Consider the following 12,893-nt stretch of genomic DNA (forward strand, 5'->3'; position numbering starts at 1 on the left):
TTTTTTTTTTTTTTTTTTTTTTCCTAATAGAAGAAATTCAAAACATGTTGATTGAGCATTAGGTTTAGAGAAGACTGGAACAAATTCCTCAATGGTAATGACCTGAGCTTTGGAGAATGCAGATTCCTGACAGAGGTTCCAGCTTTGTAGGAGGCTCTGATACTGAACCTTCTGAAGTCTCCAAAGCAGCACCCAGGAAAATTTGTAGGCAGAAAGGGTTAAGTTTATTCCCTCCCACAGGTAAATCTGGTTCCCACATCAGGATAATCGTCTGGGGCAGCTCCCAGTCACCCTCATTCCTGTGGTACCTTTCCCAGAGCCTGTCAGCCAAGCGTGGCCATGGAGTTGTTGATTGGGAGCTCTAATGAAGAAAAGACAATCATAAACTCATGGAACAGAGCTGTGTCAMATCTGGGTGTGTCTCACACCTGGGATTTGGATTGGAAGATTGTTTTCTAAATGACTGCCAAAAGTGTTTTGGGGCCAAATTGGAGCTACTTCTGGAATATTTGGTCAAACCAAAGGGCAGGATGAGGTGACAAGCAGAACTGGCATCTTCCTTGCACATACAGCTACCTGAGAAATATTTATTTCCCACCCCTGGCAGTGTCCAAGGCCAGGCTGGACAGAGCTTGGAGCATCCTGGGACAGTGGAAGGTRTCCCTGCCCATGGCAGAGGGTGGAATAAAATGATCTTTAAGGTGCCTTCCAATCCAAACCATTCCATGATTCTATAATTCTAAGTGCAAGATATTTTTCAATTCTGGGAGCCCTGTTTGGTCATAACAACCAGTTTCAGCAAGACACTGAATTATCCTTAAATCCCCTCATTTAACCCTGCAGAATACAGCAAAGATGAAGGAAGAAGTTAAATGTGAGAATACTGGTGAAGATGGGTCAGTAACTGTGTGTTCTTCACAGGKTTTGCTCTTTGGTGCTCTCTAAGTGGTTAACAGGTGTCCCACCGAGCACYTCCTAAAATCAAACACTTGTTGAAATCACTGAGAGAAATCCCAAGACACAATTGATTAGAAAATCGTATTTCCAGGCTAGAGATCACTGTATTAATCACCTACGACTATTGCTGTTGTTTGTGGGGAGAAATTTTTYAAATTTAAATTTTTTAAAGTTCAGCTTATTGAAAGGGACACATRCACATTTGGTCAAATAAACTGTAAMCCAAAATAATTATTTTCTCTACATYGACAAGAGCAGCCRAGACACTTAATATCTGCAGTATGGACACCTAAAATGAATTTTAACACCTCTCCCCAACCACAAATGTCTCCAAAGGACTCTGGGAGGCCCAGCCTAATTATAAAATAAAATTAAGTTGGAAGGTTGCAACCCTGTGTTTTTCAGAAGAGAAGTARCAGTGGGAAAATTTACAACTGCAGTAAAGAATTTGTGAATATTTTAAATTCCTGGGCATTATCCATAAATACAGAGTCTGTCATTTGGAAAACGCAGACTCCCTGTTAAATATTCACCAAGCACCAAATGGCATCTCACAGAAAAAGGTAAATATTCTGAAAAGGAATGTTTTGAGGCTCTGATAGTCCAATGTTTCTCCATTTAATTTAACAGAAAATGAGTACAGTGAAGACAACAGGAGCACGTGGGTTATTGTAGTTGCAGTTGTGCTTTCATTTCTTGGTATTGTTCTGCTGATCGTTGTTATTGTGGTTGCTGTGCGCTGCTGCCTAAAGAGGAGAGGTGAGTGACCACTCTGTACATTAAAAAAATAACTTTGATGAGACATAAACCTCCCACTTGTGTCAGCTCTGGTGCTGCACCAAGACCTGAGAGCAGAAGTGTGACCAGACAGATCTGCCCTTAACTATGAGCTGTTTAAGGTGCTCCTTAATTTCACCATCCTTCTCTCAGAAATTGGTTCCAGAGCAATCAGTGTCAACCCTTACACGTTAACTACCAGGGGTCATGTTTTTTTTTTGGGAGTACATGAATTTTCAAAGACTTTTAGAGGTTCTTGAAGAATATTTCCGGTGTTGTGTGTCTGATTCTAGTTTCTGTGTAAGCTGCTCTACAGGGCTGCCCAATTTTGTGACGGGGTGGAGAGATGCTCCTGTGGTAGCTGRAACTCAGGGTATGCTCTGAGAGAACTTACAGATTTTTTAAATTGTAGTTCCCTGCGTTTTAAACACTTTTTTTTTTCTTTTTTTTCTCTTTCTCAGGATCCAACTATCAAAACGAAATAAGGTAAGTCGGAGGATGTGGGGAAACTTTTCACRTTCACGGGACTCCCTGAGGCTGCTGCGGGGTGGCAATGGGGACGTTTCGGTTTCTTTGTCCCGGCATCCTTCATCCCAGAGCTCTCCGTGCTGCTCGTGGGGACAGCATCCAGGGAAGGGGRCAGACCTTAGGGATGAAAGGCGAGCGCCAGAGCTCGCAGCAGGATGGGAGCTCCACATCGGTTCCACAGCGGTGAAAAGCCCATCGAAACCCCGCAAGCGCCGCCTCGCTGATGGATCCAGCGCGGAGGTGACAAACCGAGCAGACCCTATCAAACCTGAAGGAAATAGAATCCCCTGGAGCTGGCTGTGTCCCCAGGTGTCCCGGGGAAGGCAGGGGAGGGTGGCTGGCGAGCAGAGCCCGCCGGGCGATTGCCGCCGYCGCCACAGGATGTCACTGCCAGACCGGGAGCGCGGTGGCGCCGGGAGCTCCGGGGCTCGCCARATTCCACCGGCTCCCCGGCTCTTTCGAGGCTGGTTAAGCTGCTAAAAAGGGGGTTTAGAGGTCAGGTTTAGATCCGGTATTAGGAAGAAATTCTTCCCTGTGAGGGTGGCGAGGCACTGGCACAGGTTGCCCGGAGATGTTGTGGACTCCCCATCCCTGGGAATGTCCCTTGGAGCCCGGGGACAGTGGAAGGTGTCCCTGCCCTTGGCAGGGGGTTGGGACACCTTCCCAAGGTGAGCTTTAAAGTGCTTCCCAACCCAAACCATAATTCTGCAAAAAAATTAATAAAGCTGCCCCCTTGATGGGCATCAGCACCTCACCCGGTGAGTGTCGGCTGTGCTTGAGTGCAAAGCTGTTGGTCCATTATTGCACTGAGCTGAAAGACTTTAAAAATCAATAACTGGTGCCTCTCAGCACTAAGATCCTTTTTATCAGCACCTGTGTGGCTGTGACAGCCATGGCAGTGGGGTTKTTTTTATTATTATTTATATTTAGGCAGCGTTGTAAATTCATCCTCTGCCTACGCTTGTGGGGTTTATAATTCCCTGTCCCTTAATGAGTTTTCAAAATGTTCCACCCCGTTGCCTGGCACGTCAGTAATTCCCAGTTTCATTAACAGCCTCTTGAGGGGAAACTTTGTGGAGGTCTGTTGACAGATTTCCATTTGTAGAGCACTTTATTGATAGGAAACAAAATAAGGAAATTAGATACCCTCTGTTTTCTCCTGAGGAAATGATGTTTATTATTCCATGCCTGGCATGTAAACTTCCACGTGGATTTCTGAGTTTGTGGGGCTAAATTMATCATTTTGCCAAATGCAGCTATATAAATATTGCAGGATTAAATCAGCAGGGATTGCTTGGGTTCTGACTTGGTTCAGAATCCCCAAAACTTCCACAAGGGTTGATCCTATTGAGGTAAAACCAGCTGAACATGGAGGGAAGGACCCGCCCAGCAGAGGGGTCTGGAACAGCTGGGTTCATGTCCTTCCCAGCACCATTCCTTGCTGCTGGGGATCTGCACAGAACTTGCTTTCAGACAGCCTGAACAGGTCCAGAGCAGGGCACAACTATACTTTCCCTCTGTTTTTGCATCTGGTCTGGGCARACACAGTTCTACCTTCATGGCAGAACCTGTGTTTTTAGCTCTCAGTACGATAAAGTTACTATTTCTCCATTGTCTTTAAACAKGAGTTGTCTCACTGAGTTCACAAACCTTGCTTACACTTTAAAGTTAAGAAAATTGGGATAAAGTCAGGCTCTGATGCTTAGTTTAGATTTGGAGACTCGGTSTTGACAGTTCTTCAAAGTTTTAGGATGTCTAAACAATGACCCTGAAATCACAAGGATTCTTAAYAATCGCTTATGGATTTTGTAGGCTCAGTGCTTTTTTCTTGAGGGGAGCCTCCCTGCAGTAGAAAGAACAATTCTTGTCCAGATTTTGGGTTCTGCATTGCTGTAGTAGCAAAGAAGTAGTGAGACCAAACATACATTGGTTTATTTCCCACCTTTATTTTTAACTTGGCTGGCTATCTTCCTATACCTCCCACACATTTTTTTTTCTCTCTTTTTTTTTTAATTTTTTTTTTTGATAGCTGCTTTTTATTTGGCTACTCCACCGAATTTGTTGGGATATAAGGATCAGATAAAATGGACAGCACAGTGTCAAGTAACGTGTGGGGGTGGTAGCCCTAAACAATTGCTTTTGTCTTCTAGCAACCATGGCAGGTCTCTTAGTGGTGTGTAACCTGCTTATTTCCTAAAAAAGCCCCATAGTGGGCAGCTGACTCACCAGATTTCTGTGTGCTTTAGTAAYGCCCCTCTGAAACTCTGTGGGCCTGCAAAGTGGTTCCTACTGAACACAAAAAAAAAAAAAAAATAGAATAATGGAATCATGAAATCTCTGAGGTTAGAAAAGACCTCCAAGCTCATCCAATCCCAGCTGGTCCCAATGCCCACTTTGTCCCCAGCCCAGAGCACTCAGTGCCACCTCCAGCCCTTCCTGGGACACCTCCAGGGATGGGGACTCCAAAGCTCCCTGGGCAGCCCCTGCCAAGGCCTGAGCACCCTTTCCATGGGGAAATTCCTCCTGGTGTCCACCCTGAGCCTCCCCTGGCCCAGCCTGAGGCCATTCCCTCTCCTCCTGTCCCTGTTCCCTGGAGCAGAGCCTGACCCTGCCACAACTTTTGTCCAAGGACASTTTCCACAAACATCATCAACACCCCATTACCCCCTTCCTCTAAAAATTCCTGATTTGCCATGGTAGGTTTGTTCTTGCCGCACCCCAAACCTAGGCAAAGGTGGTCCAGGACTGTCCTGGAGAGGGGTCCATGGTAGCAACAGGCCAATAGTAGCATCTATTCTAACATCAGAGTTTTAGGTAAAAAAGCACCATTCTCTCTCTGTGCAGCTGTGAGGGCACCGTTCTGCAAATTCAGGGATGTGTAACATTAACCAAGGAATTTCTCTCTCATGTAAAGTAAATTTCAGAGTGAAAGATTAACTTCGGAGTGTACAGATGAATCACTTGGGAGCTGACTGTGGGCACGTGAGGTGACATGCTTTGTTTTTGCAGCTTGRCACCAAAATGATGAGCTGACATACATGACCTGGCTGATTTTCCATTATTGGGCCCTTCAATATCCTGTAATTCAGGATTAGAGATCAAAATTAATTTTCTACAAAACCTGTGATCTGGTACAGAGTCYTCACTCTTTGAAAGTTGCTTTATTTTCGTGCTTTCTGATACTGCAGCTGATGGAARCTTTCCAAACAGAATTCCACGGGCACTACTCATATGGGACAAGATTTGTGCCAGCAAATTGCCTGGGAGGTCCAGATATGTTTTGCACCAATTTTTTTGGGCAGTAAGACATGTATTTTTCCCTCTGTAGTCTGCTACCCGAGAGTTCTCCCATTGTGGTGAATTTCTAACAACAAAGTTTTGTGTTCTAGRAAAGTTTCAGCTGAGAAGAAAAAAGACGGCGAATTGGATGACAGGCAGAGGAGTGGCAGTGAAAATCTGGGATACATTCCAGAGGAATTGTGGAACACAGAACAAAGCCCAAGTGAGTCTGAGCTGGTGAATCACACCTTGTCAAATTGCTTCTCAACACGGGCCTTTTGGACAACAGGTCATGCAATTACAAAAATTGTGAGGTTTCAGAATATTTAGCAAAGGATTTGTGCTGGGCCTGGACCTCTCCAGAGCATTTTGGATTTTTTTAGAGCAAGATCCTCTAAAAATACTGAGAAAATGTCCAAGTTCTTTGCAATTGAGTTTAGATTTTGTCCTGGGTTTGTTTTTTTTAAATGCCTTTGTTCTTCCAATTATCTTCTGGGCCCAGATGTGGGAGGACTGGATTTTCATACAAGCAGCAATTTAGGCAATATTTTGCAGTTGGTCTGTGAAAACAAAAGAAAATCCGTCACTACCAACACAAAAAAAAAAATAAAAGGAGGAAAGAATAAAGGCAGTTAGTGAACTATTATTTTACTGATAAATGACTAAGGCATTATAAATTCTTGTCCTTAAGCACAAAGACTCTTCAAAAGCAAATGTAAATCTCCACCAAATCGTTACCCACCACTTGCATTTATAACCACATTATTCTCAAAACATTTAATCAAACACTTAATGACATCAAATTATTGTGCAGAGTCTGTAATCCAGCCACACATCCTTTCCTCTCTGACAAATAAGTGGTGAAGAAATAAGTACAGTGGGAAGATTTCCAGAGCATGTGGTATTATAAAATGAAGCAGTTGTAAAAAAATGAAAGGAAAATTAAGTGTACCTGAACAAATTTGAACCCACCATGGCCTAGGTGGGCTCCTGTCGTATTTATTTGTGTGCTGAGTTGACCTTGGCAGGTCACTTCCTTTTTTTCACTCATGTGGCTGAAGGACTGTTCAAAACGGAACTGTTTCCTTCACATTTTCTCACTCCTCTTTCCCAGGTATTTTTTTTACCTTTTTTTCACCTGGGCTGGTTTTTTTTTTTAGCTTTTTCTTAAATGTTTTATCACAGAAGTGCCACCAGTGTCACTGATRTGCTCAGYTTTGTCCAGCAGCMGGACTGTCCTGGAGCCWCCTGGAGCTCCCTCTGTCTGACATGGGGACAGCTGCTGCTGTCACCTCACAGAAGCCACCCCTGCAAACTCCTTCAGCACAAAAACCTGGCCATGTTAATCCAAAAAATCAAGCCTGGCTTGGCTCACAATATGAAATCCTAWTTGGCCATTTCTGGTGGTTCATGCYRTGGTGGACACTGAATAACAGTAATCTTTTCTATCCTCGTTGCAGGACTTGTCTCTCTTCCTCCCAAGGTGTCAAAGATTTCTGGCCCTGTTGACAATTTGCACATCAGTTCTGTACCAAAGGTAAGGCTGATATATTGACTCTCTTGGCCTTTTTTTCTTTTTCACACAGTGTGTATTGTGCTTTGGATTTTGGGTGGAGGTAGGCAATTAGAAATCAGTAACAGCAGTAGTTGGCTAAGTGGAATGTCCCTTCAGCATTTTTGCCTGTATTTTCCTTCAGACTGAACGATAGAAGTTTTGGATACGATGGGGGCACCGTGAAGGTGAGGTTTGAGTTCCTTTGCAAACAAAATCCAATGCAGAAAGAGTAAATAAAAGTGCATTTTCTCTGGATCATTTCTAGGCTCTATTTTACAATTGCTCTCCCACATGGCAGAAGTTGCTTCAGTCAGGAACTTTTTATTGATCTTGGAAACCTTTGGTGTCTCMGCTGGGAGGGAAAGCACACACCCAGCACCCAGTGTCCCCAGAGCTTTGCTTCTTTTCCATGTGGCTGAAATGTCAAAAGTCAAATTCAAATGTCAAAAGCAGAGCTCAGTGTTTATTCCTCCCCTGGTTCCATTCTCAGTGCCCTCCATTCCGAAGGCTGGTGCTGCTCTCAGCTTCCAGCACAAGAGCAACGTGAATCTTAATTTATGCCATATTTTTGTAAAATCCATTTAGCACCTCCAGGGTGTTTTTTTGCTAATATTCTCTTGAGAAAGTGGCAGGGATGTGGTACTGAGTTCCCTCCTCAAAAGAGTGATAATGCATTTATTTCTGAAGAGCTGCTTCAACGTGTACCATGCAGAAATCTGTCTTGGGGATGACACTGCACATAAATCACAGCAGAGTGTGTCAACTTCTTTTGGCACACAATGAAATTTRGGAAGCACTCAATCAACAATTAAAACAATGATCACATAATACCAGTAGAAAAATAACAGCAATGACACTGATGCATTTGCGCCTGGTTGTTATGATTAGACATTAATCACTTGTCAAACAAAATACTGTTCAAGCACAGACAAAAAGTCTGTAGAAAACAGTGAAGGCTTCAGTGTGGATCTATAACCAYGAGAAACACTTTCAGACAGTGTTTGGAATGCTTGTGAACAGGATTATGAGGTGCTGGCTGTGCTCCCATGCACAAGGCACGTGGCACAGGGTGTCTGCTCTGACAGCCAGACAATGAAAACGTGCTGAGCACCATGGACTCATTTCAGGGCAGGATATTCACTTCAGGAGCATCTGGYACTTGGAGACACAGTTTAGGGGTGATGATGGCGGCATTGGGCTGGTGATGGGACTGGATCATCTTGAAGGTCTCTGCCAACCTTGATGACTCTGGGATGTGGTGATTTTGGGATTAAAATCTGGTGATTTGGCCATTTCTAGGATTTGTTTGGCCATTTCCCAGTGACTGGGTGCTCACTGGTGACTCGTGGACACTGTTTGTGCACTGAGGAGACATTAAACCATTCACTGCCATCTGAAAGGCATCAAATTTGGATGTTCTCAGGCATCTCCAATAATGTTGTGAGTGGGGACCATCAGGAGATTGTGTTCACAGTTCTGCTTCAAACTCAAACATGAAAGGTGCAGCCTCAYATCAAATGCTTGGTTGGATGGCCTGGGAGGTCCTAGTGGCCAGAGAAACATTGAATCCATCAAAGGCACACACAAAGCATAAAATTGAAATATTTRTATTTTTTAAACCAGTTGTCCTYGGGCAATATAAAAACTCYTACAGTGACTTCTACCTGCATCAATAGCTACACACATTGTTGAAAAATACTAAGAGATAATCCAGAGGTGAAAGTTATTTATAACTATTTTCCACATGTTGGAGGAATATTTAGCAATCTAAACCAGCTTGGTGAAGACAAACTTCTGCTTGGTCAGGGCTTCTCACTATATTTTGATGGTTCCATCTTGTTTGTGCAGGAGCTGATTAAAAGCTGCTGAGGGTTAAATTAAGGGGTTAAATCCACCCTAAATTGTAGATTTGCAGGCCATAATTTAATTTTATGGCAATATATGCAAAAATAGCAAAACATTTCCCAGACAAAAAGGGTTTTCCTTTTACATTTATCACCTTCCCTGTTAGCTGYATAATAGAGGTTTTCTCACAAAAAGTGTTCCTGGGTATATTYTAATAAAGTTCAGTCACCACTGGTGCCAATAGATTGCCTAATAACCATTGTAGTGCTGTTTCTTTATATTCCTTGTCAAGTAGGAGAAATCAGATATTAACTCACTTAGCTGTTTGCTGTCTAGTGCTGAATCAAACAATTTCCTCAGAAACCACCTGCCTTCCTGCCAATGCATCTTTTAAACCCAAAAGGTTGTGTTTCTCTGCTGGCTTTCCCTGCCTGAATACTGGAAACATTCCCAAAGATTTTTCATCTTTATTCTTCAGGACTTTTTAGTGAGAAATAGGGGGTAAAAAGAAAACAAAAACAAAAACGGAAGGAAGATAAGTCATCCTGAGAACTTTTTCCATAGTGAGGGAGGTCATGAAGGGGTGAGGTCCAACAAATTGCTTTTCTCTCCCTGRATAATCAGGAAAAAAAGAGCAAATGTCCTTGCAGTGCTTGCATGGAGGTCAAGAAGAAGGAAGGGAAATCCAAGTCCTCCCTGAGGAGCAGGAAGTCCATCTACTGACGGAAAAATTACAGACTGAAGACCTAAAACCTTATCTATTCGTCTGTCTCTGAGGATAATAGCTTCAAATTTGATCCCTTCTGTTCCATATGTAAAAGAGTTACAATTTTAAAGGATTTGGGAGTTTGGAGRAGACTTCAGATCACAGATTTTGCTTCTTCAGAATTCCATGCCCATGGACCCAACCAGGTACAAATCTGAAATCCCTGGTGTGTCACTSTAAAGGGTGACAACAGAAAAGCCCTTAGGTCAGCTTTTGGCCATTCAGACTCTTTGAATCAGAAACTAATGCAGAATRCCCACAGAAGAGAAATGCTGCCCAGTAATTGCACTGATCAATTCACAACCTGAACAAAAGGTTTGGCAAAGAACAAGGGAGGAAAATCAAAGATGTGTGAGACATTTTTAAAAAATGATGAGTAACCAAGTAAATTATTGAGCTGAGGGAAAAATTACCAGCCACTGGAAGARGAGGCCAGAAACATCAGTCAGAGGTGCTGGAAGGTCTTAATACTGATTATATTAAGTGAGAAGAGGTCAAATTGAGAGCAGAGGGGCAGGCTTCTGTTTAATTGCAAATGTAGTTCCTGTCAGGGATGGGAGGAATGTGATCCTTGCTCACAGTCCCAGGGCTGAGCTGCCAGAAAAATGGAGTTTAGGGACCAAGATCCCTTTTGGGGAACAGTTCCTCATTCCCTGACCCACGGTGCTCCTTCCAGAACCCAAGTGCAGTGAGGGRGATCCCCTGCCCTGGATTTTGCAGATTTTGGGGCAGCCCCACAGACAGTTGTGCCTGAGCCAGGGCCATGGGGCCGGTTCTGCCAAGTCCTAAGTGCCTCCTCCAGGGAGCTCTRTTTTTCCACAGGAAGAGCTCTGAGGRCTGAGCACCTTGCAGGATTGGACARTCTCCTACTCAAGCTTCATAATTAGTCCATTTAATATGCTATAAATGCCCGTTTGATAAATCAGGAGCCCATCCCATGAGAGGGTGAATGCTCATTTCCAACAGGCCGGATTCATCCCTGCTGTGGCTTCAGCACAGCTCCAGGAACTTCCACAGCCTCACTCCTCCTTTACAATCCACAGTGAGTCATGGCTCCCTTAATGGGGAAGGATCTATTTTTCTTCTTAACTACTCCAAATGACACTCTATAAACCGAAAATATTATTTAGTTGTGGTTGTGGCTTTTTATACCGAGAAGGAAATGAATGATTAATTGCAACTCCATTTATTGCCCCGTATAGAGCTGCTCTGACTCCGAGGGTTGTTGGAAAGAAAAATTAAGCTATCAAAATTGAATTAAAAGGTCAATAAATAGAAATATAAATCAATGAGAGCAAATAATTTTACCCCTGCTGATGAAATGTACTGCAGATATGTCAGGTTATGATATCCATTGGTTAGAATATCTTGATTAAGAGGGCAATAAATATTGATGATACAGATACAGAAATGGCAGGTACAGTTTACAGTATTTTTCTAAATGTCTCTGAAGGAAGRYATAAGGGTGGGATTAACCCATGAAAAAACAAGGAGGAATTTCCAGRCTGTATTGATGGGCAGGGAAATGTGCTGGGTGCCCATAATTTGACAGGATGGAACTGGTTTGCTACTTGAACTAAAAATAGTGTACCCCAATTATTTTGAGAGTATCCAGAACTTTTAAGGTGGGTGTTTTCCAGTAAATGAATTGAATTTGAAATGMAATAGAAAAACTAAGGTCAAGGAGGGGAAATAACCCTCAGCACCAGAAAGCCGTGCCACCCTGATTTTTTGTTCTTTTTTTTTTTGTTAGTGTGTGATGCACGCAGACACATTTGGGAGGACTCTCACCACATTAATGTCAGCAGTTTGTTCTAATGGAGTTAGACTTGAATTTTTTGGCTGGCTAACACCAYGCCTTGGGTTTATCACACACTTCCACAACATCAGTGTCTGAGGAGCTGCCATCTGTCAGATCAGTGTTTAGATCAGAGTCCTGTTTCATCATGCCAGATGTGTGCTCATCATTCACATCGCTGGTATCACACGGGTTGCTGAAATKACTGAAATACGCTTGTAGGAGCAGAAATCCTCCTTTCATTGACTGAAGATCAGTATTCAAAGYACCACTGAAGGATTCAACCCTGAAAGCAGCTGATACACACTCAGTTTACCTTCTGATTCATCCATGTGTTGCTAGCTCTCTTTTTGTCTGGCTGAAGAGCTGGGAGAGATGAAAAGATGCATGCTGCATCTGTTTCCCCAGCCAAACCAACAAACTCTGCGAAGCTTTTCCCAGTGTAATAATCCTTTTATAGTAATCCCTGTGAAAAGGCATCCAGGGCAGATGATAAGGCAACAGACAGGCTTTGAAGCATGTGACTGTCAGATATCCATGGTTAACTMGATGCCAAGCTGACAGTACAAAGAGGTTCCAAACTATAGAAAAGGAATGCTGACGTTAGTGCATCCTCCCTGATGGGGGCACCACATCGAAATTTGCTCCTATGATGTTATGCTGTGCAGCAAACCRCTGGAGATGGGGTTATTTTCCCCTTCAATCTGCAGGATGTAATGAATTATAAAGGCATTTTTCCTCAGACTAGGACTGGCAGGACTGGTAGAGCCCTGAATTAATCTAAAGAGGAAACTTTGAAATAGAAAACTAAGCAGGGGTTCCAGCAGCTGCAGCATATCAGGGTATAAATATGAAATTATTGTTGTGGTACTGCTCCTCTGCATTATTACTTGTAATGTGTGGTCTGAGATCTTCCACAGAATCAGAAAATGAGTTTTAGGTCATTGACCAGCAGCCAGCAGCCCCCATTTCAGTGAAGTGCAGCCTCAGAAAGGCTCTGCAGCTTCAGAGAAAGCTTCCCAGAAAATGGGCCAGCACACAGCATGAGTTGATTGAAATTCATGAAATTATTCATTAATTGATACAGGAGCACAGTAAGCATGAAACAGAAATAACTCTAAAGCAAGTAAGTATGAGAGATAGGGCAGAGGAGGGGGGCAGAGGTGAACCCTCATGGGCATCATCCCCATCCTGGGAGAAAACTGCTCAGTTCTTCCTTTGGTGGTCAGGAAAAGTGTCATGAAGGACAGGGGCTGGGTGGCTCATTCTTGAAGATGAGATTTTGAAAGTGAAAGAGGCCTGGTGGGGTTACACTTTCATCAGGGCTTTCCCAGGACTGCCTGGATCCAGCTGGTGCTCGTCCTCTGACTCTGCTCTTCAGAATCATA

General features: G+C 43.3%; 1 protein-coding gene across 1 annotated transcript in view; it reads left to right on the forward strand.

The window, feature by feature from the left end:
* IGSF5 (immunoglobulin superfamily member 5) overlaps positions 1-12,893 on the forward strand; it is a 24,670-nt gene that overhangs the window by 9,363 nt on the left and 2,414 nt on the right. The window contains exons 4-7 of the mRNA XM_057373985.1: positions 1,588-1,716; positions 2,196-2,220; positions 5,652-5,764; positions 7,002-7,078. Coding sequence (XP_057229968.1) covers positions 1,588-1,716; positions 2,196-2,220; positions 5,652-5,764; positions 7,002-7,078 — 344 coding nt within the window. The remainder of the gene's footprint in view (positions 1-1,587; positions 1,717-2,195; positions 2,221-5,651; positions 5,765-7,001; positions 7,079-12,893) is intronic.

This window comes from Malurus melanocephalus, unplaced genomic scaffold (genome assembly GCF_030028575.1).
Source record: "Malurus melanocephalus ecotype Western Australia unplaced genomic scaffold, MMel_1.1 scaffold_212, whole genome shotgun sequence".
NCBI classification, from domain to species: domain Eukaryota; kingdom Metazoa; phylum Chordata; class Aves; order Passeriformes; family Maluridae; genus Malurus; species Malurus melanocephalus.